This window comes from Chinchilla lanigera, unplaced genomic scaffold, assembly GCF_000276665.1.
Source record: "Chinchilla lanigera isolate Chin_1 unplaced genomic scaffold, ChiLan1.0 scaffold00036, whole genome shotgun sequence".
Lineage (NCBI taxonomy): Eukaryota > Metazoa > Chordata > Mammalia > Rodentia > Chinchillidae > Chinchilla > Chinchilla lanigera.
Window position 1 is genome coordinate 19,309,365 of NW_004955437.1, and position 27,357 is coordinate 19,336,721.

The 27,357-nt window shown below is 51.6% G+C and overlaps 1 protein-coding gene and 2 long non-coding RNA genes across 4 annotated transcripts; all 3 read right to left on the reverse strand.

Annotated features, from left to right (window-relative positions):
- Window positions 1-13,042: 13,042 nt before the first annotated feature.
- On the reverse strand, window positions 13,043-15,198 carry Ddit4 (DNA-damage-inducible transcript 4). Its single transcript, XM_005390015.2, has 3 exons — window positions 15,058-15,198; window positions 14,682-14,934; window positions 13,043-14,368 (listed from the first exon to the last, which is right to left on the reverse strand). Exons 2-3 carry the CDS (start codon window positions 14,872-14,874, stop codon window positions 13,875-13,877), a joined length of 687 nt encoding a protein of 228 aa, XP_005390072.1. The 5' UTR covers window positions 14,875-14,934; window positions 15,058-15,198; the 3' UTR covers window positions 13,043-13,874.
- A 3,338-nt stretch (window positions 15,199-18,536) lies between these two features.
- Window positions 18,537-20,816, reverse strand: LOC106149068. The gene is made up of 2 exons (XR_001235010.1): window positions 20,202-20,816; window positions 18,537-19,030 (listed from the first exon to the last, which is right to left on the reverse strand). It is a non-coding gene; the product is annotated as an uncharacterized LOC106149068 (long non-coding RNA).
- Window positions 20,817-22,667: 1,851 nt separating this feature from the next.
- On the reverse strand, window positions 22,668-25,322 carry LOC102029901. 2 transcript variants are annotated; one of them, XR_261896.2, is made up of 4 exons: window positions 25,290-25,322; window positions 24,407-24,514; window positions 24,219-24,309; window positions 22,668-23,620 (listed from the first exon to the last, which is right to left on the reverse strand). It is a non-coding gene; the product is annotated as an uncharacterized LOC102029901 (long non-coding RNA). The 2 variants fall into 2 exon arrangements; XR_001235009.1 differs by having other exon boundaries at window positions 24,207-24,309.
- Window positions 25,323-27,357: the final 2,035 nt, after the last annotated feature.

Genomic DNA, 27,357 nt, shown 5'->3' on the forward strand with positions numbered 1-27,357 from the left:
AAAAAAAAAAAAAAAAAAAAAGGGACCAACCGACAGCTGGCTGGGTGAGAACCCGCTGAGGGATTAGGGTGACTGGGTTCCCTCCAGGTCGCGCAGGGAGACCCACGCGCCCCTTCTCGCGGTCGCGCCGGCTATGGGGGAGCCGTGTCCGAGGGTCAGTGGGGCCTGGGGTTCGGGGGCCGCATCTCGCAGAGCAGCCTTCGCCGGGGCGGGGCTGGGAGGGCGGGGCTGGCAGATGCAGCGCGGCGGCGGCTCCCCATCCTCGCGCCGCCGCCGCAGGTCGGTGACGGGTTCTGTAGCTCGGGTTTCGAGCCCCCCGCCCGCTGCGCACCCCGCCTTCCCCTCCTTGCGTGTCCTGGGGCCGAGGAGGAGCGAGCCTGTCTCTGCGCCGTCTCCGTGGGCGCGTCACAGGCATGTTCTCTCCCTAACTCCCTCAGGCCGACCCAGAACTAGGTGCGTGCTGCCGTTCCCCCCGGGAAGGTGGGACACGGAGGCTCGAGGGGGCGATGTGGGCGAAGCCCGCGGGGAGCTCAGTTCCCAGCAGCGGCCGGGGGGGGGCTCTGGGGGCGGAGGAGGTGCCCGGCGGGCCCCGCTGCCCGGAAGGTTCGTGCCGAGCGTGACACTCGGTGGTTTCCAGCAGCAAGAGTGCGTCAGGCTCTCCCTGGGGTTAACCGCGAGGAGCTGGTGGCAGGGCCCTGACTGCCGGGATCAGAGAGGGGCGCCGAGCCCGTGGGGCAAAGTTCCCACGGAGGGAGGACCCGAGAGTCTGGAGCCGACCCCAGCTAACAGCCTGGGGGCGCCAGCGCCCCGGCAGGGCTGAGCCAGAGGGACGGGCACTGGCCTTGTCCTTAGCCTGCACCTCGCCTCTAAGGCTCGCACTTCTCATCTGTAAAATGGGTTCGATTAAATTGTGAGGACTGTAGAAGACAATCATGGGCCTGGGTGTGCCTCGGGAGTAGAGCTTGGCAGGCCTGAGGCCCTGGGTTCCAGCCCGAGGCCCTGGGTTCCAGCCCGAGGCCCTGGGTTCCAGCCCGAGCCCCTGAAAAATAAATTAATTTGACACCCACAAGAACTTTTCATGGCCACCACCTGGGAGGAGCTCATGGATCAGGCAGCGTGTTCAGCTGCCTGTGGGCTCCCCCTCCCCGAGCTTCAGGGATCCCAGGGAGCCAGAGGAAGGTGCTGAGATCCCAGATGATCGTTTTGTTTTGTTTTGTTTGAGGCAGGGTCTCCATATGTAGTTCAGGTTGGCCTTGAGCTCGCTGCGTAGCCTAGGCTGGCCTCGAATTCAGGGATCCTCCTACCTCAGCCTCCCAAGTGCAGGGATCACACACGTGATCACACACTATGCCTGGCCTCTCTACGCAAGAGCTCTTGATCTTGTAGTCAGCAAACTTAATGGCACCTAAGAGCTGAGTTTTGTTTTGTTCTGTTTTTGGTTTTGGTTTTTGGTACCAGCAGTCAAACTCAGGACCTTGCACTTGCCATCGAGCACTGTGCTGCTGAGCTATATGCCCGGCCCAGAGCTGGTGTGTTTGAAACCCTCCTATGCAGCAGGATGTAGAGCTGGGCCCCACGGCCCCTTGACTCGTCAGAGCAAGCCTTCCCTTCTCCAGAGGAATGCGGTCACTGTCCTGTGACCCTGCTCCGCAGATGAAGAAACTGAAGTTCAGAGCAGTGAAGAAAGTGCACCACATGCATTTTAGACCCTGGCTGATGCAAATGATGGAAATCCTGACTCCCGCTGGTTTACTCTGAGAAGGGAATTAACTGGCCGAGGGACTGAGCACTCTGGTCTGGAGACCCACACACACCCAGAAGACGAAGCTTCAGACATTTCCATGGCTTTGTGCCTTGGCTCGGCGAGTGAGTGGTCTTCTGGAGCTCCCCATTCATATCAGCCTGAGCTCTGTCTCAGGAGGAGAAGGCTCGCTGGGGATGTGAGACTTCTCTGATTGGACAGTTGGGGAATGTTATGGTTTGTGTCTGAATGTCCCCCCAAAGCCTCATGCAGTCATGGGGCGAGCTTCTAGAGTCTATGATTGATTCATGGTCCAATGCTGGGATTATGGGTATGAGTGCTACACCCGCCCTGGGGCAGGTAGTTTGCATATAATGTAAGGGAGGAAAAGAGGCTGCTTACCTCTGCTCCTCCCTTTGTACTCTGGTTGTTTTTGCTATCTTTTGTCACTGTGAACTGTTGCCCTCTGCCATGTGCCACCTGCCTTGGAGCCAGCCGAGTATGGACTGAAACCTCCACAAACAGTGAGCTAAATAAACTTTTCCTTCCTTAATTTTGGGCATTCAGTATTTTGTCTCAGCAACAAGAGAAAAGTAACCAAGACAGGGAAATATGACTCTAGTGATAAAATGTCACTCTGGGAAGCTGAGGCAGGAGGATCTCAAATTCAATCCTACTCTGACCAGTTTAGCGACTTAAGAAGACACTGTGTCAAGGTGTCTGTGTATGGGGGGTGGGCAGTGTGAAGACCCTGGATTAATTTCCCAGCACCAAAACACAAAATGAAAAAACAACAAATGAAAAGCAACAACAGGGCTGGAGATGCAGCTCAGCAGTACAGCACCTGCCTGGCAAGCCCAAGGCCCTGGATTCAATTCCCAGTACAAAAAAAGGAAAAAAAAAAAAAAGCAACAACAACAAAACCGAAGCATACCAAAAAATGCAGGGAGGGGCTGGGGATTTAGCTCAGTGGCAAAGCGCCTGCCTGGCAAGCGAAAGGTCGTGAGTTCAGTTCCCAGTACCGGAGAAAAACCAAAAAAAAAAAAAAAAAAAAAAAACAAAAGATGCAGGGAGCCGAGTGTGGTGGCGAGTGCCTGTAACCCAGCACTCACAAGGCTGAGACAGGAAGACTGCTGTGAGTTTGAAGCCACAAAGCAAGACCCTTGTCGAAATCCAAAAGGGGTAAAAGAGGCAAGAGAACTCTGGTGTGGAGTGGCAGCTGGTCACAGACCTTACACATGTAGTCTCCCTTGTACCAGTGAAGAGGGAAGCAAGAGTCAGGGAATGGGGGCCAGCAGCTAACTGGACCTGTAGCCTCCATGCTGTGAGGTCACAGGGTCACATGGTAGAAGAAAAAATCCACTCAGGGCTTCTTATATTATTATTATTTGACATGGGCCCAGGCCGAACTCAAATTCCTGGGCTCAAGAGAGCCTCTTGCCAGATGGGTACGGTGGAGCACCCCTGTAATTCCAGCACTCAGGAGGCTGAGGCAGGACGATCACTTAGAGTTTGAGGCCAATTTGGGTTACATAGTGAGTTTGAGGCCAACCTGGGCTACTTAGTGAGACTCTGTCTCAAAAAAAAAAAAAAAAAAAAAAAAATGGGAGAGATACTCCTGCCTCAGCTTCCTGAGTAGCAGGGACTATAGGCACACACCCAGTTCCCCATCCAAGTTTTGAGTCATTACACCAACAAGTACCTACTAAGCACTCACTGTCTGCCAGAATCTGAGCCCTACCTACCATATAGAGCAATGAAGCAGTGAACAAGAGATTTGTCCTCACCTCTAGGAACCCCAATTCCAGTAGGAAGCCATAGAGCAGGAAGGAAGTGACAGGACAAGGCAACAGGAGCTCATAGGCTTGGCAGGCAGGCAGTGTGGGCTGCCTCAGCTCCCACACTGGGGGTGCAGCCAGAGAAGGTTGGGGGCGGCAGAGTGAACTGGGGACAGCCTGGGCCCCTAGTCTCACTGGTCCTGGCTCAAGTGGGGCTTGGACTCAGAAATACCAGGCCCAGCTAGGTGTGGTGGCTCATGCCTGTAATCCCACCACTGAGGAGGCTGAAGCAGGAGGGTTGCTGTGCATTTGATGTCAGCCTGGGCTACATAGCGAGACTCTGTCAAAAAACACAAACAAAAATCAAGATACCCTTGCAGGCCTGGCCTGCTGCTGAGGCTCAGCCCCGCAGCTTTCTCACCTCAGGTTGTTCTAGCGCCCCCGGCTTTCCTAGAGTCCGGCTCAGGGTCGCTCCTGCCATGTACCAGCGTCGCTGAGGAACCCTGGGGACAGGGGTGAGTCGCCTGGGCCTGATTCAGGTTGAGTCACCCTCCCCATCTCTGGGAGTGGCGGCCCCCATCCCGGTTAACCAGGTCTGTGTCATGCAGGGGCAAGGGGGACCCTGGAAGGGAACCCCAGGCACCTGGTTTAGCTCACACCCTCTACAGATACCCGACACACCCTTCTGATTTTCACAGGAAAATGACACCACGGGAGGAGCTGGTGAGCGCCGATACTTTGGCTGTTCTGAGCGCTCTGGGGACCTCCTTAGGGTCTCACATTTTCTTTTTCTGGTACTGGGAGTGAACCCAAGACCTTTGTACTGAGCTACACCCCCAGCCTATTTTTTTTCCTTTTGAAATAGGGTCTCCCTAAGATGCCCAGGCTGGGCTCGAATTTGCAGTCCTCTGCTTCCGCCTCCCACAGTGCTAGGATTACAGGCATGCATCCTCATCCCAGTATCCGTCTTCATTTTCCAGAGGAGGAAACCGAGGTTCAGAGAAGGGACCTGACTTTTTTGTGCTGGGGATGGACCCCAGGACCTCAGGAATGCTGGGCCAGGACCTGACTTCAAAGTCACCAGCAAGAACGTGGTGGGGCAGGGCTGGCCCAGATGTACACGATCTAGAGGAACTGAACCCGGGCTGCTCACCGGCCCCTGGCTGCAGCGCAGGACGGGGGGAGGGGGACCACCAGCACAGCTGTCCCCTGCTGCCCTCAGCGCTGGGCTCCTGGACTCCAGCCTCCCTCTCCGCTCACCCACTTCCCCCCAGGTGAGGCTGACACCCCGGAGTAGGAGCCACGCCTCCAGTCCGGATGCCACAGGCACATGTGGCCCTGGAGCACTGGACACAGGAGTTTTTATTTTATTTATTTATTGTTTTTTTCCAGTACCGGGAATCAAACTCACGACCTTGCGCTTGCCAGGCAAGCGCTGTGCCACTGAGCTAAATCCTCAGCCAGGAGTTATTATTGACTGATTGATTGATTGATTGATTTTTGTGGTACTGGACAGTGAACCCAGGGCCTTCTTACTGAGCTATATCCCCAGACCTATGTCCTATTTTCTTTTTTCTTTTCTTTTTTGGGACAGTTATGCAGTTCAGGCTGGCCTTGCACTGTGCAGCCCAGACTCGTAGTGATTTTCTCTCCTCAGCTGGGATTACAGGCATATGCCGCCACACTCAGCTCTATTTTTTTTTTTTTTTTTTTTTTTTTTGGTACTGGGAATCGAACTCTGAACCTTGCGCTTGCCAGGCAGGCACAATTCTGCTGAGCTATATTCTTGGCCCTCAGTGCTACTGTTTATTTTGAGATTAAGAAAAAAAAAAAAGAGAGAGAGAGATTAAGGCCTTGCCAAATTGCTAAATTACCCAAGCTGGGCTCTCACTTGAGATCTTCCTGCCTCAGCCTCCCAGAATGCTGAGTTTACAGGAAAGTTCTGCTATGCCCAGCTCATCCTACATTTTAATATGAACATCGGAAATTTTTAAGTAACATATATGAAGGCCGGGGATAGAGCTCAGTGGTTGTGAGTTTGATTCCCCCTACTACAAATAAATAAATAAATAAATAAATAACATGTATATATAGCTCACAATATATTTCCATAGGTGGGTGCTAGCCCAGAAGTTAAGCGTGCAGGTTCAAATCCTGTCTCTGTGTGTCCTCCAGCAACTTCCCCAACCACACTGGGCTTCGTTCCCGCCCAGGAGGCAGGCAGCGCCCGCCTCACGGAGTTGCTGGGAGCAGCGAAGGAGGTCATGTTTGTCAAGCGCTTCGCACCAGACCTGGTATGATAAGTGCACAGAAGCACAATCATACTGGGCTTCCTCTTTACCCTACTCCCAAGGGCAGTCCAACCTCTCTCATCGGCGTGTGCCCAGGCCCTGGGGACCTGGTGGGGCGAGCCGGGCCACGCCTCCCTCTGGGGCGCCCCCAGCCCAGGAGGCGGCGCCCACCAAGCAGACGCGGGCTGGTGGGTCGGGCGCTGCGTAAGAAGAGGAACCGCGGGACGCCGGCCGCTGCCTCAGCTGGGGGCGGGCGCTGCGATGGGGACCCGGACAGCGGAGCCGCCCCTGAGGGCCCTGGGCACCAGGCGGCCCTGAGACCCGACGGGACAGAGAGGCAGAGCCCGCCCCGCTGCCTGTCCTCCCTCCCACACGGTGGCTCCACGCAGCCCGCTCCTGGCCCCTGCCGTCACCGTGTCCCGCGACCTTCGCAGGGCTGTCCCCCCCCCCCTTCTGTCACCCTGCACTCAGGCCTGCCCCTCCTGGCCTCTCCAGCCCATTCCAGGACGTGGCCCCTGATGTCCCAGTCCCCACCAGTCTCCCTGCGCCTCCTGGTGCCTGCCCACCCCCCATGTCTCTCAGGTCAGGGGCATCTCCCCAAGAAACTCCCCTTCCCGAGGACCGGGAGCCGAACAGCCCTTCCGCCTCTCCTCGAACTCCGAGCCATTCAGAGAGACCTGTGGCTTGCCCGAGCCCCTCTGGGGGCACTGGGCCAGGCATGTCTGCCCAGGCAGAGTGGAAAATCCCTCCTTGCTGGGGGAAGGGCCGTGGAAATTTCTTCCTAACATCCTCCTTGCAGACTTGGACGGGCTCCAGAACGCAGTCAAGCATTCGCCTGGTGACCTGCAAGGCGGCTGTGTTCCTCCTCCCCAACCCCACCCCGGGCTTGGACCCAGGCAGGGTGACTTGGTGGGGGTGGGGAAAAGTAGCAGCCCTGGGCAGCTGCAACCAGCCTCAAAAAGTCACTCTTAAACTGGGCCTGGTGCTAATGCCTATGTAATCTCAGTACTCGGAAGGCTGAGTCAGAAAGATCCCGCAACTTCAGGGCCAGCCTTGGCTACATAGTGAAACCCTGTCTTCAAAAACACAATAAAGACAGGGAGATAGCTCAGTGGCACAGTGCCTGCCTGGCAGACTCAAAGTCTGTTCTGGTACCAAAGAAAAAAAAATTGGGGCTAGGGATTTAGCTCAGCAGCACAGCGCCTGCCTGGCAAGTGCGAGGTTGTGAGTTCGATTCCTGATACCAGAAAAAACAAACAAACAAACAAATTATAGAACAACAACAACAAAAATCACTCTTGGGCCAGGGATATAGCTCAGCGGCACAAGCACCTACCTGACAAGCACAAGGTCCTGAGTTCGATTCCCAGTACCACCAAAAAAAAAAAAAAAATAACTCAGATCATATCCAGTCCTACTCTGTAGGTTCAAAGATGAAGAAACACGGACAATAGAAAAATCATGCCAGGCATGGTGGTGCATGCCTGTAATCCCAACACTCAGGAGGCTGAGGCAGGAGGATTGCTGTGAATTCGAGACCAGCCTGGGCTACACAGTGAGCTCAAGGCCAGCCTGAACTGCATAGATGAGACCTGTCTAAAAAAGACAAAAAGAAGAAAAAAGAAAAATCGCGTAAAATCACAGCCCCTCCCCGCAAACCAAGTTCTTTTTCTTGCCCCAGTTTCCTGATTTCCTGATCTGTAAAATGGGAATGATAAGAAGAGCTACCTTGGAGGAGTGATGAGAAGTATAAAGGCTGTGAAGCATTCTGATGAGATCAGACACATGTAGGATGGTATGGCTGTAGACATTTTTTTTTTTTTTTTTTTTTGGTCCTGGGAATCAAACTCAGGACCTTGCACTTACCAGGTAGGTGCTGTGCTGCTGAGCTATATCTCCAGTCTCTATAAAGCATTCTGTAAACAAGAGTTCTTCACCGTCTGCCCTTCCTTATGGGCCCAGGCCAAAGGTGCAGTTCTCCCTGCCTCACTGTCCAGTGACTGTGCCCTTAGCACCGCATTTGTTGTTTTGAAGCAAAGTTTTGCTGTGCTGCCCGTGCTTCCCTGGGCCTCCTGGCTGAAATTCTCCCACCTGAGCTCCGTTTCAAATTCTGACAAAGTCTATCTTCTTTTTTATTGCTTTTATTTTTGGTATCTACATACAGAATTGTTGCCTAACCCATTATCACAAAGATTTCTATATTTTATCCTTAGAGTTTTATAGTTTAGCTCTTCCACTTAGATCTATGCTCCACTTTGAATTATTTTTTATATTTAAAAAAAAAAATTGAGCTGAGCCAGGCATGGTGGCACATACCTGTAATTCCAGAACTCAGAAGGCTGAGGCAGGAGGATTACCACGGGTCTGAAGCCAGCCTGGAATACATAGCAAAACCCTGTCTCAAGAAACCAAAATTAAAAAAAAAAAAAATTCAGCTGAGCACACAGTGGCCCATATTTGTAATCCCAGTATCTCAGGAGGCTGTGGCAGGAAGATCAAAAGATCGAGGTCAGCCTGCGGACCTCAGTGAGACGGTATCTCAAAATAAAAAAGATCTGGGGGTGTAGCTCAGTGGTAGAGTACTTGCCCCGGGCTGGATCCCCAGCATCTCAAAAATGTTTTATTTTTCCAAATTGAGGCTGGAGATGTAGCTCAGTGGAAGAGCACTTGCCTGCCATACCTGAAGCCCTAGGTTCCATCCCAGCATCACAAAAACAAAACCAAACGTTCAGGTTTAGTGAGGTATAATTTACATTCTCAGGGAAACCCATCAATATTAAGTATATAGCTCACCTAGTTTCATTTTACCACCCTACATGTCAGAATATTTAGGGAGTTAGGGAGAGGGGAGCTCAGCCTGTGCCCACTGTCCCTGCTCGTGACCAGGGTTTTGTTGTTAATGTGCGGGACCATGCCTTTTTCTTTTTCTCCTATCCTGAGATTGAACCTGTCAACTTCAACTAAGCTACATCTCCAGCCCTTGATTTCATTTCTTTTGAGACAGGATCTCAGTAAGTCCCTAAATTGTCTGAGCTGGGCTCAGATTTGTAATTCTGCTTCACACTCCCAGAGTGCTGGAATTACAGGTGTGTGCCACCACACCATGCAAGACAGCATTTTTTTTTCCCAAGACAGGGTCTCTCTTTGTAGTCCAGGGTGGCCTTTAACTGGAGGTGATCCTCCTGCTTCAGCCTCCCAAGTTCTGGGATTATAAGTACCACTCAGGCCTGGCTCCTGATACCATCTTCTTAAAGGCTCTGTTGTAGTTTGGGGTTTTTGCAAGGAGAAACAATATAATACAGGACACATATTTTATAAGATTATTTATAATAGTCACCCAAAGAATCATATACAAGAGAGTGGGCTGGGGATTTAGCTCAGCGGCAAAGCGCCTGCCTGGCAAGCGCAAGGTCATGAGTTCAGTTCCTGGTACCGGAGAAAAACCAAAAAAAGACCAAAAAAAAAAAAACAAAACATATACAAGAGAGTGCAGGAAATCTGTCCACACACTAAAGACCAAAGAATCCAGCCTAGGGTTGGATCCCACGGAAATGTCCTACATGAATCCAGCTGAAGACCCAGAGCCCATAACAATGCCTCCCGTAAATCCAGAGTCCATGATAATGTCTTATGTAGGCCTGTTTCACAGATCTGTGCCGGAAAGGCCCAAAGGTCAGTGGTGGAAGCTAGAAGTTCTATGCCAGCGGGATGAGAGATCTGTGCCAGAAGGCTGGGGGATTGGTACTAAAGCCAGGAAGCTCCAGTAAGAACCAGAGCTCCCCCGAAAAGTACCACAGCCACCCTCAGCAACAGTGAGGACCTGAGCTTCTCTAATGATCAGGACAGCCGAGTTCCCATCAGGAAACCAACGTGACAAGCTTCTCCAGGAGACTGAGCAGTGCACCATCTTCCCCTCCAGTGTCAGGAAGCGATGATCAGAGTGAGGACCAGAGCTCCCCCAAAGTGAACCGAAGCCATTCTCAGTGCCAGAGAGGTCCAGAGCTCTTCAGAGGATGAAAGCAGCTGAGTTCATCGGGAAAGCCAGCATGACGAGCTCCTCCAAAACAGCCAACAGCTCCTTACAGCTTCTCAGCCATTTCCAACAGGCTCCCAGCAGCTTCTACCAACTCCCGACAGCCTTCCTTCGTCTCCAGTTCTGCCTCTTATGCTGCTGGCAACAACCCTCAGGTGGGCCTCCCGTACCCAGCACCACGTGTATTAAGTTCAGCCGGGGGTTATAAACTGCCCACCAGTTGTCATCCGCCACAGGCTCCCAGTTCCTTTGCTTTCTCTTTCAGCCCCATGAACCCATTCATGATGTGTAGGTCAGATGAATGAGTGCAGTGGTGAGGTGACAGCCCCCAATCCCTGCCTTCAGAGCAGCAAGCACCACGCGGCTGCATCCACCACCCTGAGTTCCCTGAAGCTGTCTGTGCTTAGGATGGAGGTGGAGAGTTCCCAGCTGCCCCCTCCCTGGATGCACCTGGGGCTGATGGCCTGATTTCTATTTCCTGATTCCTTTGTGAAGAGCCCTGCTTCAGGAGAATGACTGTGCCCCAGAGTGAGCGACTGACTGGGCCTGGTTCTGTGGCCCACGGTGCCTTAGCCTGCAGCCAGGTGCATCAGCAGCCCGGGGCGCTGGCAGCAGGGAAAGCAGGATGGGCTGATCCAGGGGGCAGCTGATGGGGCGCCGGGCAGGCCTGGGGATTAGAGGAAGGCCAGGGCAGCGGGGACTGCCCTTCGCAGCTCAGCCTGCAGACCCAGAATGGAACAAAGGGAGCCCTCAATGCAACCCAGATCAGGTGCCAGACTCAGAGTATGCTTTATTTTTATTTTATCATTATATTATCATTATTATTATTATTAGAGACAGATCTGACTTTGTAGCCCAGGCTGGCCTCTAACTCACTACAATCCTCCTGTCTCCGCCTCTCGAGTGCTGGGATTACAGGTGTGAGCCACCACACCTGGCTTCAGAATACACTTCAGATTTCGTGGCTGTCTGAGAGTGTTCCCCCAAAGTGGTGGGTTTTTTCCTTTCTTTTCTTCTTTTTGTTTTAATTTTTGTAGCATTGAGGATTGAACTCAGTGCTTTTGTGTAGAGCTACATCCTGAGCCTCTTATTTACTTTTTATTTCAAGACAGGGTCTCACTAAATTGATGTTACCCAGGCTGGGCTTGAACTTGTGATCTTCCTGCCTCAGCCTTGCAGAGTGCTGGAATTACAAGTTTGTGCCACCATGCCCAGCTCCATGGTTTTTTTATAAGAATTTATTCAGGTTGGGCTGGTGGGATGGCACAGGGGTAGAGCATGTGCTTAGCAAGTGAGATGCCATTTTCCTTTGGTAGAATTTGAGTGGATTTGAGTCTGAGAACCAAAAACAATTTTTAAAAAGTATTAAGGGGGGCTGGGGATTTAGCTCAGTGGCAAAGCGCCTGCCTGGCAAGCGCAAGGTCGTGAGTTCGGTTCCCCGTACCGGAGGAAAAAAAAAAAAAAAAGTATCAAGGTCATAAGTGGAGGTGCCTGTTGCTAAGCTGATGACTTTTGTAAAGATGTTAGAGGAAGGCAAGCCCGGAGGGAAAGGGAGCCAGGGAGGGTTCCTGTTAATGTTAAAGGGTGCTTGCTCTGCAGCTGGTCTCCAAAAGGAACGGAGAGTGCTCAGCTGTCTCCAGGCTCAACAGGGGGCTACTGCGCCACCCATTTCGCCACAACAAAGAGCAACGAGACTGGAGACCAGCTAGTGTTTTCCACGCTCCTCTTTTGGGACTAGGAAACCAGGGTCAGGGAGCACTAGCACAGATCTCAGTCACAGGGCCGGGCCTGTCTCACTCCCAGTCCCAAATCCAACAGGCCTTGGAGGGCTGGGGATTTAGCTCAGTGGCAAAAGCGCCTGCCTGGCAAGCACAAGGTAGTGAGTTCGGTTCCCGGTACCGGAGAAAAACCACAAAAAAACAAAACAAAACAAAAAAAAACCAACAGGCCTTGGGCCTCCACTAATCTGTAAACCAGGCCGAATCGGTGTCCACACGCCCTCACAGGGTGGCGGACAGGAGGATGGGAATCAGTGCTTTCCTAAAATTACCCTCCAGGCGTGCACCTTCTGCATGGCCAGCCTGTCCATTCTAGGCGCTGACCCAAGTTAGTCCATTTTGGGAAACAAGTCGTGCAATTCTACCAAAGGAAAATGGCTCTCTTAAGTCATCCCAAAGTGAAGCCCCACACAGAATCCCTGATGAGAGTGCAGAGTTCTAGGGCCCTGCGCTCCATGCAGGCCAGGGGATCTGTTTTTAACCAGGGCTCCAAGGAATCTTGCCAGGCATGGTGGCTCATGCCTGTAATCCCAGCACTCAGGAGGCTGAGGCAGGAGGATGGTCCAGCCTGCGTTCCAAAGTGAGCTCAAGGCTGGCCTGAACTGCATAGCGAGACCCTGTTTCAAACAAAACAAAACAAAACAAAACAAAAAAACCACAAGGAATCTGATTCCACCATCAAGTGGAAGAACCAGTGTTTTATGGTCATGGGCAAACAGGGCCTGTCTGGGACCAGGAAGAGAAACAAAGGAGATAACAACTCTCCAAAGACCAGCTGGTGTGGGTGGACCCAGGCAGCAAGGGAGGGAGCTGTGGCAAGGGCCTTGGCCTTCGTCTGGCCCAACTCCAACTTCTGCGATAAGGAAATTGGGGCCTAGAGTGCAAGGAGCCCGGGTCACCCAGGGCACCTCCTGTAATTGTGTTTGTTGGGGGCTCTGCACCTGCCAGGGCCACACACCCGCCAGAGGCAGGTCACGCCCCTCTGAGCACCCTTTCCTGTGTAGGGAGAGGTTTGCACTAAGTTGTCCTTTCCAAACTTCTCACCTTTTCATTCCAGAGATCCTATCCATAATTTCCACAACTGGACCAAAGATCAGTGTGTTTGTGACTTTTATCACAGGAGGAAAAGCCCAAGCCTCTTCCAGTCCTTCAGGAGCTCAGCCTGGATGGCCGGGTGAGCTCTCCCTGGAGAGACTCTGGCTCCAAAGGAGGCCTGACTCACCCAGTCCGGGTGCTTTCCAACACCATCAGTAGCTTCAGCCAGGGAAGCCAGGGTGCCTAGCGCAGTCCACATACCTGTTACCAGGCTGGCAGGCAGTCCTGGAAAGGGCCCTGGGGAACAGAGGGGGACCCTAGAAGTGCAATGAAACCAGCACCTATCCCCCAACCTTTCATTTCCCGGCACTGATGAGACTCAACCGTTTTAACAAACATGTTTATTAGAAAAGTAAAAAATATTGCATAGGTCTTAATACTTGAACATCAAGTGTATTTATGAACAGTGAGTATCTTCATGTAAACAACAGTTCTAAATGGAAGACCCGGATGGCACTCCTCTGGGGAGGGGGTTCCAGCCCCATCCCCACTCAGCCCCACCCCTCACAGTTCAGTTCTCTGGGTCGCGGTGGGGGACGGGTTTGGACGCAGCTCTCAGGTGTATTTTGTCTTCCAGTGTCAAAGGTCCCAAGGGACCCTAACACCCACCCCTTTCACTCTTACATTCATGCGTCTGTAAGATAGCTGCCTAGAACAGGTCAGTAGTGAAGCTCCGATCCGAAAAACAAGATACAAAATAAACAACAAACACACTTGGTCCCTCCAGACTGGGCTACACAAACCAACTCCAAGTCCTCCCCCCCTCCCTCCTGGCAGCTACCAGAAGCACACACCCCTGGCCGAGGCCAGCACAGCCCAGCTGCCCTCCTAGCTGTCACACCACTGCCGTGGTACTGTCAGGGATAATAAAAATAATACGGTACATGCTACATACACATCCAGCCGGAAGCCTGAAGGCCCCTAAGCCTTTGTTTCATGCTACAGTACTGAGGGGCATGCGCCCCGACGGGGACCCACCTGCACACAACTCAGTGAGCTTCCTAGGAAACACTACGCTCCCCCCTCTGCAACCTCCTCCACTGGGGGCTATTGTCAGTTTTCTAACACAGGCATCAGTGCCTTGGCCCTGGCCTGCCAAGTCTCCACCCTAAAAGTTTACTGTCTGCCGTGGGGGCAGTGCAGCCCCCGGGCGGGAGCTCAGCACTCCTCGATGAGCAGCTGCTCGGAGCTGTACAGCTTCTTCTTGATGACTCTGAAGCCGGTGCCCAGTGTTAGGGACTGACTGAAGCCGGGGACGAAAGGAGAGTTGGCCGAACTGAACAGCCCCTGGATCTTGGGCCACAGGCGAGAGTCCAGGCGCAGCACCAAGGTCAGCTGGAAGGTGGGCACCAGGCTAGGGTCGAGGGCCAGCTGGCCCACGCTGTGGCAGCTCTTGCCCTGCTCCACGCAGACGTCGAGCAGCGCCCCCCGCAGGCCGCACGGCTCGCTGTACGCCAGGCGCAGCAGTTCTTTGCCCACCTGGCTCACCAGCTGGGCTGGCATCAGCAGGCGCGCGGGACGGCGTGAGCCCAGTCGCGCCTGGGACAGGCTCTCCTGGAGCAGCTGCATGAGGCTGGCACACAGGTGCTCATCCTCGGGGTCACTGAGCAGCTCGAAGTCGGGCAGGGACACCCCATCCAAGTAGGCCGAATCTGGAAGGAAGGCGCACGGGGAGGGGTATTAGAGCAGCCTCCTCAGTACTCTCTCCTGTGGAGAGATCCCCTGTAGATCTCCACAGGGGATCTACAGGCGGGGGAGGTGCTGTGCGCTAAGAAAGCTGCGCTCCTTCCCGTTCCGTGCCTCAGTTTCCGCCCCACGCTCGCACCCTCTACTCCAATCCCCTCGCCCCGGGGCAATCTAGCCCCGTTGCGAAAGGAAGCCAAATGGCTCGACCCCTGCCAGCACGGTGCCTCCTCGCCTCCCCAGCCCCTGGAGCCGCGTTCGGATCCCGCCCACAGCCCTCACCTTCCTCCGGCCCGAAGCCGCTGTTGCTGCTGTCCAGGGACTCGCAGTCCGAGCTCTCGAGGCTCGCGCAGCGGTCCAGCCCCTCCTCCCGGGCCGCCGACCCCCAGGCCGAGCGCGGAGGCCGATCCGGGGTGGGCGTTCGCGACGAAGACGAAGAGGAGGCGGAGGAGAAGCGGTCCCAAAGGTTAGGCATGGTGAAGTCGGAAGCCAGGAGTTCGTTGATGAGCTCAAGGGTGCCGGAGCGAAGAAGCCGCTGAAAGACAAGAGGGACACGGACCGGGCGTCAGTCAAAGGGTGGACAAAACCGCGAGCGCTAGGACCCGTACAACCGAGGCCACCCCACGCAGAGATCAGCGCGCACGCAAGGGACACTCACCAACTCGCACGGTCAGCGAGAACTGCTGGGACAGGTGAGTCCGGCCGCTTGAATGGGTGCGCGAACTGGTGCCAACCACCGAGCGCTGCCCAGACCTGTCCCTTTTAGCCTCCCGCACCTCCCCCTTGGCCTGCTGCGATCCCTAGCACCAGCGCACAGCAGCCTATAAGGACTACAGCGCCGAGGCCACGCCCTCTCCGCGCCGAGACCCAATCCAGACCCGGGAGTGTGGCCCACTTCAACCAATGAGCTCCAAGCGCACGTTCACAACGTTCTCTCCTGCCCGGTGACAGCGGCCTCGCCCCGCCTCCACGTAGCCCCAGAAAGCTCCCGGCCGAACCCCGAGCCGCGGCCACGCCCCCTTTCTGGAAGGGATCGGTGGCGGCTGCAGCTGCCAAGGTCCCCGAGGGCGCTCGCGGCAGGGGAGGATCAAGGAAAGACTTGTTTATTATAGGGTCGCGTTGCGGGGGGAGGGGTACAGCCCGTGTCCGCGCAGGCTGGGGAGGCTGGGGAACTTGCGGGAGGGAGGGCAGTGACTCCCAGCGCTTGCCATCTCGAGGGCCAAGGGCACAGCTGGGCACTCCAGAGGATGCCAGTGGGACCGCGGCGCGGGGGCGATGTTGACCCCACACGCCTCGCGCCCCGCGCCGTCCCTGCCTGGCGAAGGCCGGGCTGTGGGGGTGGGGTCTGAAGCCCGCGCCACGGCGGCCTGCGTGCGCCCGGGTCCGGGTCCCGCCGGCCTGTGACTTCGCAGTCCCGGGGGATGATTCTCGGGATCCCTGTCCCCCTTCCCCCACAAGCCCAGCCCCCCCGAGCTCCATCCGAGCGGATTCTCCAGCTGTTCCCCAGGAGGAGCTTGGTTGGTGCCTGGAAGGGTGCTCACAGCCCCTGCTCCCAGCGCCCGAGAACTAGCACCCATGTCCGCCCGGCCCAGGGCGCCGCCACCCGCTGGCCCCGGGCACCGTCGCGCGCACCCCGCTTAGCACGGGGCGCCCGCCGGGTCCTAAGCCCTTCCCTGCGCTCTGTGTGAAAGCCTCAGAGAGCCTCGGGACCGAGGGCCGAGATCTCCGTAAAAGCCCGGTAGTGCAATGGCCAGCGCGGGTTTCGTCATTCAGGCGGGGCCACAGGAAATCTGGCCTGGCAGCGGTGTTGCAGGCTGATAGTGGTTGCCAAGGGTGGGAGGAGATTTGGATTGACGCGACCTTTATTTCTTAAAAGGGTTATCAGTCTGGGACACACGGACCCTGATGGAAGAGAGAACCAAACTTACATCAGATACTTGGCCCTGTGGGCAGGAGCCAAATCAGATGAGACGGGCGAGCCTCGCCCAGGGGCAGGCTTACGCATTACATATGACACTTGCAGAAAAGTCAGGCCACGGCCATCTCCAGTCCCACATTCCCTTTCCAAATTTTTGAAAGACCAATGAACAGATCAGGCGGGCAAATCAAGAATTGGGATCAGAAAGGGCCAGATTCCAAGCCTTGTACCCCCGCTAGGATTTTACAGGAGGGAGAACCACTGCTGGGAACAAATTTACAATCCCTCCCCCCAGTTCACGGAATTCAGTTAGGAGACTCTTCAGGACAGTCACAGAATAGAATACTGTTAGCCCCAGGACATTCGAGGCCCTACCGCTGGGCTTTTCTGCCCATCCTTTAGGCCAGGTCTTTCAGCTGGGAGCCTGAAAGACCCTAGATGAAGGCCATCGCATCAGGAGCTTGGAGGCAGTCTTTCAATCACCTCTGCTGAGGTGGGAAGAAAAAAGTTAGGGGTGGCTGGATGCAAGCCTGTCCTATTTCCCAGGAGAAAAGGTGGAGGGTTTTACTCGCACTCGGCACGGGGGATACCTGAACAGCTGGGGCAGAGTAAGGGTGGTGGGGCTTGCTTGGCTTCTTTCTAACTCAGCTGGAGATGGGGAAGGCCCAGGGCTTCCTGCATGTGAGGCACATGCTGTGCCACGGAGCAACACTCTCGGCCACCCCAGTTTCTTTGTGATAGAAAAATAATTCAGAAAATTATGGAATACTGGCCCAAGAAAAATAGGGCTTTTTGTTCTTTTTGAGGAGGCTGCTGGGGATTGAACCCAGGGCCTTCAGACTGAGCTACATCCCCAGCCTTTTATAATTTTTATTTTATTTTTAAAATATTTTTAAATTGTTTTGGTCTTTTTGAGACAGGGTCTCGCTATGCAGTTCAGGCTGGCTTTGAGCTCATTTTGTAGCCCAGGCTGGCCTTCAATTCACAACGATCCTCCTGCCTCAGCCTCCCAAGTGCTGGAATTGCAGACGTGCACCACCATGCCTGGCTTTTTTTTTTTTTTTTTTGTATAATTTTTATTTTAAAAATTTCAATACAGGGTCTTGCTAAGTCACAAAGTTGCCCAGGCTGACCTCAAACTTGCATTTTCTTGCTTCAGTCTTCCAGAGTGCAGGAATTACAGGAGAGTGCCATCCTTTTCTTCCTTTTTTTTTTTTTTCTCGGTTTTGAGACCGAGTCTCACTGTGTAGTCCAGGCTGGTCTTTAACTTGCTATATAGCCCACACTAGCATTGAACTCATGGCGATCCTCCTGCCTCAACCTCCCAAGCACTGGGATCACAGGTATGCGCCACCACTCCTGGCCCATCCTTGTTCTTAAAAAGAATGAACAAAGGACCAGGGTTTACTCCTGGCAGTGTTTCCCAGAGCAGGAGTGGGTTTTAGGATAAACCCTCCTGCAAGGAGGCCTGAGGTGGGAAGCTCAGTGGTTTCTCCACTCCACGGTGGAGACCAGGCCTTCTATTACTGTCTGCTAGGAGAACCTTTGGACCTTGAGTGGGCAGTTGTTTTTGACAGGGTCTCCCTATGTAGTTCAGGCTGGCCCTAGACTCACTCTGTAGCCCAGGCTGGCCTTGAACTTGCAGGGATCCTCCTGCCTCAGCCTCCTGAGTGCTGGGATTATAGGTATACACCACCACACCTGGCAAAGGTGTGATTCTCAACCTTTAACCACTCTGAGGAGCTGAAGAGTTTTGGTCCCTCCTGCCTGGCAGATAGGACTTTGTAACCATGTCACACACCTTTTCCTGCATGTAAACCAAACCTTTTCAGGGCCTTCAGAGAAGCTACAAAACTGTCCCCACCTCCCACTACCCTCAGCCAGGGCTGGCTGCAAGCTGGGCATGCCCGGACATGCTCCCACTGCAGCCCCAGCCCAGCCCTCCAGCCCTCCGGCCTGTGGAAGACACTCATTCCTTGTTAATCACTCTTCCCACCTGTGTTCCCAATGCTTAAGGAGTGTTCTGCTCATCTCAGGAGCCAGCAGTGTGCCAGGCACACCGCTGAAGCTCGCTGACTGCTTGGAAGAATAAAAGCATGGCTAGGTAAGCAGGGAGCGAGCTGTCCCCAGGACTGTAGCGCTCTATCTGTGCTGTGGGGCGCATGCATAAACCCAAGTGCGTGCCTCCCATGGCTGAAGAATGGATTCCAGGATGCAGGTAGGAAAAAGGGTTTATTGGAAGAAAGCTCCTATAATTGGGACGGGTTGGAAGGTGGGTTGCTGGGGGACTCTGTCTAGCGGTTTTTCTACAAGAACAAGACCACATCTCAGAGCACTCTGCACCAGGCTAAGGTCAGTCTGCCAGGTTACAAAACAGTTCAGCTAGGTGAGGCTACAGAGATTCAGCCATGGCCCTTGTGTCTCCATCCTGGGGCCTGGTTCTTCTCAGGCCTGTCTCAAGGCTTCATTTTGACCTCCCCTGGGTCACCGCAGTGCCATCTTGGGTCTACTTTATCCCTAGCTGCCTGCCGTGCTTACTACAAATTCCCTCTGGCGAAGAGTCCCTGACTGCTGTTAGGAGAAAACGGGTGACGACTGCTCTAGCTTCTTCCTGCTGGATGGGGCAGACGCAGTAGTCGGCAGTCGGGGATGCTCCCCAGAGGGTCTGTCTAAAGGCCCTTGACAGACATCGGGTGGACGGGTAACCTTGAGTCTGGAAGAGACAGAGTTTATTGAGTATGCACAACCAAATAGCAGTCTCAAGAGAATAATGACCCCAACCACCGATGTTTCTCTCTACTAGTGAGCCAGGAATGGCTTCTCATAGAGAAGTTATACAGGGAACATCAGGGCACTGACCTGCTGAGGAAGACCTGAGAGGACTGAAATCTCTCAATTTGATGGCATAGCTTCTGCCTTGTGTTAGGATATCTAGAGCCATGTTCTGTGAGACAACCTGTCTCATCAATTTGACTCCAGTGTTTGAAAGAAATTCCCTTGGGTTGTTTAGGGCTTGCTGGGCATACACCAGTTGGTTAATATCTCTGTATGTTGTATGGTATCTCCCAGCCCCAGGGAGAGAGTAAAGGTAGATGTTAAATAATCACCAGTGAGCCAGGCATGGTGGTGCATGCCTGTAATCCCAGCACTTGGGAGGCTGAGGCAGGAGGATCATTGCAAGTTCAAGACCAGCCTGGGCTACAAAGTGAGCTCAAGGCCAGCCTGAACTGCATAGCAAGACCCTGTTTCAAAAAGAACCGCCACCCGCTGCAAAAAAAAGATCACTAGTGAAATATACTTTGAGACCACCGGTATTGAAGATAGGGTTGGGGGCTGGGGATTTAGCTCAGAGGCACAGCGCCTGCCTGGCAAGCATGAGGTCGTGAGTTCGATTCCCGGCACCGGAAAAAAGCCAAAAAAACAGAAAATAAAAAGAAGATGGGATTGGCTGACAGGTTGGGCAATGCCAGGAAAGTCTAAGAGTACATCTTCCAACCCACCCAAGGCCATAAAGTAGTCCCAGAGCCCATGGGCACCGTGAGGGGTGCCATATCAAATTTCGGGGTCGTTAATCCAACCTACCGCAAAGCAGCTCTCTGCCTGCAGTGTCACACGTATCTACAGAGCCCATCAGATTACAGAGAGCCCATCCTGTTTAGTGATGCTGTTCCTAAGGTGAGGGGGTCCTGTGGCTGAGGCACCCCACAGTGGGGGTTAACCCAAGCAGCCACCTTGGTGTTGTTGTTAGATCTAATAGGACCTTGGCCTGTGAGCCTGGGTAACAGGATCAGCCGGTGCCCACATGGAGGTCTGAGTGTCACTTCTACAGAAGGCTTGATAGTGTTTTAGGCTACGAAGAATGACTGTTTAGGCCATTTACCTACCTTAGATCTGCACACCACCTGAGAAACACCGGAGGGCTTTTGCGTGATTAATGAAATCGTCCAGCTTATTCTGCTCATCACTCTGGAAGGATGCCCACCGGGGGAGCCCTGAGGCGCTGCAAAAGGAAAGTAGTCCTCAAACCTAGCATGTTTCTTGCTGCACCGAAAAACGAATTTGAATTGCCCTTCCCTGACTGGCCACGTGTGGCCATGAAAACAATCAGAGGCAGCATGGCAAAGTTTTGTATCTGGAGATGTACTTTTTCTTCTGAGTAAGAGATTTAAATCTTCTACCAGCTGATAGGAATATTAAGGCAGTGGGTCACAAGACAGATATCCCAGGCTCGCAGGGCTTGAGTTGGGAATGGTATAGCCAGTATTCAAGCCAGCTTCTGTGAGTTGTGATCTGAGGATCACTCATGTGTGTATATACAGCCCCTCCCAAGTTGGCCCTAAGGAAGCAGACAAGGAAGATTTTACCAGCACCAAGTCTATGGGGTAGAATACACAATGTGCGAGCTCTGTGTTGAGTCTCCATTCATTGCTGCAGAATTTGTTGAAATTTTATCAAGTGAGCTGATTTCTTTAGTCAAATCTTTTTTTGTGTCTTTTTGAGACCAAGTCTCACTATGCAGTTGAGGCTGGCCTTGAACTCACTTTGCAGCCCAGGTGGGCCTTGAACTCACAGCAATCCTCTTGCCTCAGCCTCCTGGATGCTGGGATTACAAGGTGTGCGCCACCACGCCTGGATTTTTTTTTTAATGAATAAAAAACCTCATTATTTAAAAATGGTCGCCAGACGTGGTGGTGTACACCTGTAATCCCAGCACTCAGGAAGCGGAGGCAGGAGGATCATTGTGAGCTCGAGGCCAGCCTGGGCTACAAAGTGAGCTCAAGGCCAGCCTGAACTGCATAGCAAGACCCTGTCTCAAAAAAAAAAAAAAAAGTCCCTGTTCATGAGTTTAAAAAAAAAAAAAAAAAAAAAGTCCCTGTTCATGAGTTTAAAAAAATAAAACACAACAAACAAACAAACAAAAACCCAGAAAAAGGCCTCTTCAGGGACATGGGAAAGAAAGGTATCCAGGTTAGGTGCCACCAGGTGTATGGGTTACCACTGTCTCATTTATTAATCAGAGATGCTACACCAGGCTCCTGTCTTCTTTGGAAAGATTTCTGGACTCCCGAGATCAGGGTGTTCTAAGGACTGCTGTAGGGGGAGAGCAGACCTCGTCCCTTTCAGTTATCAACTATAGGCAGCAGTTCCTTTTTTTGTCTCTGGCCTTAGAGGGTATTGTCTCTGATGTGGAAAAGAAGTGGAGTCTTCATGTGGGTCTGCACAAAAGTAGTTTTTATTGCCTTTCTTTTTTGAGCCAGTGTTTTGCTATACAATTCAGGCTGGCCTTGAACTCACTCTGTAGCCCAGGCTGGCCTCGAATCCTCCTGCCTCAGCTTCCCGAGTGCTGGGATTACAGGCATGGGTCACCATGCCTGGCTGCCTTTCTTATTTTACTTTGATTTGCCCATAACTCCATGTTCACGTCCATCTCTTCTAGAAAGACAACATACCTGGTGTTTTGGGTGCATATAAGTGATAACATTTAGGCAAGATAAAAATCTCAGGCAGGAAACAGGATTTTTAGGTATGATCAGAAAAGCATGTGAAAATAGAAACCCATCCCAATTTTTTTTTTTCCCCATCACAGTTATCGGACAGGGAGAAAATTCTTTCCTGTAACGCCTTTCACCATGGTGTAGCTGTGTGAAGGAAGGCCAGGGTTACAGAGCAGAGCTGAGACTCTGGCTCCAGTGCCCAGCAAGAAGCTAGTTTTCTTTCCCTTGATAGTAAAAATTACTGGGGGCTCCTCAGCTGGAGGGAGAGGTGTGCCCACAGGGGTTAGTCCAGTTGGAGCAGTTGGTTAAGATGGATCTGTCCTCCACACCTTCCCCTCTGGGGGCAGCATGACCTCTGGTGATCTCCCCGGCACTGAGGGCACGGCTTAGCAGGCTTCTTACAGCTGGAAGCTCTGTCACAATCCCTCCTAAAATGTCCTGGCTTCCCACAACCGTAACAAGTGGGGGCTGTGGACAAGTGGCCACCTTTGGTCTCCCGGGAATTAGACCTGAGGTAAACTCTCTGCAAGGGCCGAGGCCTCTTTCTTAACCCTTTGTTTGCTCTCCTTGGCCTCCTCCATGTCTCGGTTATAGAAGACAGAGAGGCTACCTTTACCAGAACATTAAGTGAGCTGTCTGGGTCAAAGGCCATTTTTTGAAGCTGCCTTTGGATATCAGAGGCTGATTGAGCGATAAATTTATGTTTAAGAATAACCTGACCCTGGGGGTAGGAATTTAGCTCAGCGGCACAGCGCCTGCCTGTTAAGTGCAAGGTCGTGAGTTCGATTCCTGGTACTGGAAAAAAACCAAAAAAAAAACCAAAACCAAAAAAAAAAAAAAAAGAATAACCTGACCCACCTCTGACTCAAGAGACAAAGACGTATACTTAGAGCGGCTTGCAGTCGTTCTGAAAAGGCCGAGGGATTCTCATCCTTCCCTTGGCTGATAGTTGACAATTTAGAATAGTTCTGAGGTTTGGACCTGGTTCTCCTCAGGCCCTCAAGAACACAAGTTTGGAAATGTCTCCTGTTCCAGTCCCCCACTGCAGTATTGGGGTCCCACTGGGGATCCCGCTGTGGGACAGCCTGGGCTCCCGTAAGGAAAGGCTGTTCTCCTGGTCCTAAGGCCTCTGGCCTTTTGGAATACCTGAGGTATAGCTCGTCCCCAAAGGCTATAGCAGCTTGCAAAGCCGCTTGCATCTCACCAGGGGTCAGGGTCTGGTTTAAAAGTAACATAACATTTTCCCAAGCTAAGTAAAAAGACTGAGTAAGTCCTCTAAAAACCTCAATGTACTCATCAGGGTCACCTGAAAATTTCCCTAAATCTTGTTTTATTTGTCTAAGATCACTGAGGGAGAATAAGGCGTGTGTGCCCATGGGCTGGAAGCTTTCATCTGCAGTGGCTTAGGGGCTTCAGGGCCCGCAGGGTGCAGGGGAGGAGCATCAGGCCTGGTGGTGGTGGATACACCAGATCTACCAGTTAAAGCCACCCAATTTTCTTTCTGATCACACCCACACTTTGAGCATAAATCAAGATTGTCTGTCAAAGTGAAGAAAATTTGAACGTCAGGGACCTCTGACCATTTCCCCTGTCTCTTACAAAATAATTCCAGCTGGAGGATAGTGTCATAATCAGTACTTCCCTCGGGTCTCCATCTTTTCTCACCCAGAGGGTAAGTAGGCCATGCACACGTGCAGAAAAAGATTAAGGAACATTTCTTTAAACTTTGGGGATCAAAAGAATCCCAGTGTGTAAGAATACAATTCAATGAAGTAAAAGAATTCGAGGCTGACTTCGAGTTTCCCATCCTGTAAGACAACAAGGGGAGAGGTGTCCCTTTTAGACCCTTACATATTCTTAGTGCTAGGAGCCCCCCGTCCCAGGGCAAGTGGCTAACTAGAATGACCGGAAGGTAGAACCAGCACATGCACCCATTCCCTCCCTGATACCATGTGTGCTTGATCAAAGCCAGCCCTCTCTTTCTGCTGGCCCAATTCCAATTAGCCTGTCTCTGGAGAGAAAACAAGCTCCAGGACAGAAATCATTGCCAGAGTGGGGCAACTTCCTGGCGGCGAGGGGTAAATTGCAAGTAATCTTCATAGTTCCCCTTGTGCCTGTTTTTTCCATCACCTCTCAGAAGGGCTCTGGGGCCCAAAGTCTAATTCATCAATAAAAGCCTCAGGGTTGAAACTCCCTGAGCTTCAGCGCAGGAGGCCAATAGACCTTCCTATATGCTCTAGTGCGGTCACCCTTTCTCTGGACACCCTGTGTGGGCGACCCGTAATTTACAATATGATCCCACAGGATTAAGAGAGGTGCAAAGGCTTCCATCCTTTGGCAGGCATTCTGACTCAGGGTACTCGCGAAAGGGACTGGGATCCTGAGTACACCCACTTGGCTCCTCACGTTTTCCAGTTGATCTCTCCCCATGGGCAATCAAAGCAGGGGTTTCATGAATTTAGCAAAGGTGGCCTCTGTTCTTGGCTGCACTGTCTTTCTGCAAAGCAAGGAAGAGAACTCCAGAGACAAATGCATGCAAGAGTGGATGTTATGTAAGTTTAAAATTTAGTAAGATAAAGGAGAAGGCTTCTTACCTTGTGCCTCCTCCTTCAGGTTTTTATGTAACCGTGTTCCGGGCCACTTAGGCTCACCTGCTCGTTTGTCTGCTTCTCTACTGACCAAATCAGACGGGGCCCTATATCCTGGTAAGAAGGGAAAAAAAAGGATTTAGTCAAAGCTAGTTCTCAGGAGACTGAGAGACCCACTTGCCTGAAATCACCATCTCCCAGCTTATGGGTAGGCAAGGGTCTTTAATAGTAAGGAACAGGAGTTGAGCATGGTGGCGCACGCCTGTAATCCCAGCACTCAGGAGGCTGAGGCAGGAGGATCGCTATGAGTTGGGGCCAGCCTGGGCTACAAAGTGAGCTCGAGGCCAGCCTGAACTGCATAGCAAGACCCTGTCTCAAAAAGACCAAGGGAAAAAAAAAAAAAAAAGCCAAAAAAAATTAGTATCGGGGCTGGGGATTTAGCTCAGCGGCAAAGCGCCTGCCTGGCAAGCGCAAGGTCGTGAGTTCTGTTCCCGGTACCGGAGAAAAACCAAACAAAACAAAAAAAAATTAGTATCTACTTTACCAACTACGAACATGTATGTTTGAGCAAGATTCTTTTACCAACCAAGAAAAACACTGTTTTTGCCAATTCTTTGGCTACAGCCAGTACACAACATAACAACAAAACAGTTTTGTACTTTCATAGCACTTTTTTTTTTCTTTTTTTCTTTTTGAGACAGGTCTCGCTATGCAGTTCAGGCTGGCCTTGAGCTCACTTTGTAGCCCAGGTTGGCCTCGAACTCGCAACGATCCTCCTGCCTCAGCCTCCTGAGTGCTGGGATTACAGGTGTGCACCACCATGCCCAGCTTCACAGCACATTAAGATAACATGGGGGCCGGGAATATAGCTCAGTGGAATGAGGCCTACCTGGTAAGCACTAGGTCCCAAGTTCGATTCCTGGTACCAAAGAAAAAAAAGGACGACATGGATAATTAGATTTTTTAAAATGACATAATAGTAGTTTATGTAAGCAGAATGGAAGAAAAAACTTTAAACAGGATGTCTAAATAAGTACAAATATATTTGTTTTTTTGAGACAGGGTCTCCCTATGTGCACCACCATGCTCCACAATATAAATTAAGACCTATCATTTCTAAATCTTTAATTTTAACAGCAGAGAATACAAATGACAAGTTTAAAATCTCTTTTTTTAAAAAAAAAAGTTTTGTTGTAAATTTCACTAAGAACAACAGATCAATATCTTAAATCTTGCCCAGTGTGGTGGTGCATGTTGGTAGTCCCAGCACTCAGGAGGCTGAGGCAGGAGGATCACCGCCAGTTCAAGGCCATCTTGGGCTACTTTGTAAGTTCAAAGCTAGCCTGAACTACACAGTGAGACCCTGTCTCAAAAAAAAAAAAAAAAAGAGTTGTAGTCAGTACCTACAATTTCATCTATGAAATTCAGAATTTTAGGGCTGGGGATTTAGCTCAGCGGCACAGCACCTGCCTGGCAAGGGCAAGGTTGTTAGTTCAATTCTCAGTACCAGGGAAAAAACAAAACAAACAAACAAACAAAAAGAAATTCAGAATTTCAGAATGCTATTTAAAAATCTTTGATGGGTTTTCTGAAGCTTTTTGTTGTTGTTGTCTTTTTGAGACAGGAGCTTACTATGCAGTTCAGGCTGGTCTTGAACTCACAACAATCCTCCTGCCTTAGCCTCCCGAGTGTCCCACCATGCCCAGCTTCTGGAGCTTTTGAACGTGAATATTAACTTTGACCCTAATGAGTCATTTTTTTAACCAAATTTTCATGTCACCAAAAGCAAGATGTCCACATGTAAATCTAGTCAGAAGACCATACATAAAAGGAAAGTTACTAGTCATAGGCTCTCAAAATGGTAAAGCTCAGAAGAACTAGAAGCATCCACAAAGTACAGGAAGTCACTCATTTGGCTTCATCCCCTCCAGCTTTATAATGTAAAGTTATGGAAGCTGTTACACTAGTAAAGGTGGGTCTACCTCAGAGCTGGGCAAGGTAGCACAGCCTGTGATCCCAGCATTTGGGAGACTGAGGCAGGAGGATCGCACTGGGCTACATAAGTTCAATGCCAGTCTAAACCACAAAAAGACCCTGTTTCAACAAAAAAAGGATCCAGCTCTTTCAGGAAATTATAAAGAAGCACAGGATGGTTGGATAGTACTCAGACACAAGTCATTATATAGACAAAACTGTCCATTCCTTCTCATAGACCTAGTAAGAAAGCTCTCAAATTGAATTTTATTAAATAATGTCTAATAAGCACTTATCAGCACTACCCCTTCTCTGCTGTAATAGCCAGAAGGGACATCTGTTACTGACTCAACTTGTGCTGCGTAGAATAACCGAGTAGCAGCGGCCACCCTTGTTTAAGAAAGCAGTCCTAGCCAGGAGTGTAGGTGTAGAACTGTAGTCCCAGCACTCGGGAGGCTGAGGCAGGAAGATTGCGGTGAGTTCCAGGACAGCCTGGGATACATAAGCAAGTTCAAGGCCACCCTACACCACATAGGAAAACCGCTGTCTCAAAAAACAAACAACAAAAACAAAAACCAAAGCAAAACAACCCACCGATGTTCTCAACTCAGATTTTAATTACATTCCCTTTATACTCTAATTTTCTTATCACCTTTGTGAAACTGAAATTTTCCCTAAAGTCAAATTCCTAAAATGTAATTCTGATTGGCTAACATAGGCAGAATGTACGTTAACAGTCGAGGACACCTTTGTTACATCTTTCAAAACATTTTCTTAAGTCTCACAAACAGAAAGGCATTTGGGTTCATTTGGTCTCGCTACAGAGTCCAAGCTGGCCTTGAACTCACTATGTAATCCAGGCTGGCCTCCAACTCACAGGGATCCTCCTGCCTCAGCCTCCCAAATCCTGGGATCACAGGTATGTGCCACCATACCTGGCCTGAGTGCTCTTTTTTTTTGGGGGGGGGGGGGATACCAGGAAT

Excerpts from the sequence above, each read along its gene's own strand:
- Ddit4 (XM_005390015.2), bottom strand. The coding sequence starts at position 14,874 with ATGCCTAACCTTTGGGACCGCTTCTCCTCCGCCTCCTCTTCGTCTTCG. Across the intron at positions 14,369-14,681 it reads CGGCTTCGGGCCGGAGGAAG|ATTCGGCCTACTTGGATGGG; the intron begins GTGAGGGCTGTG and ends CCTTCCTTCCAG.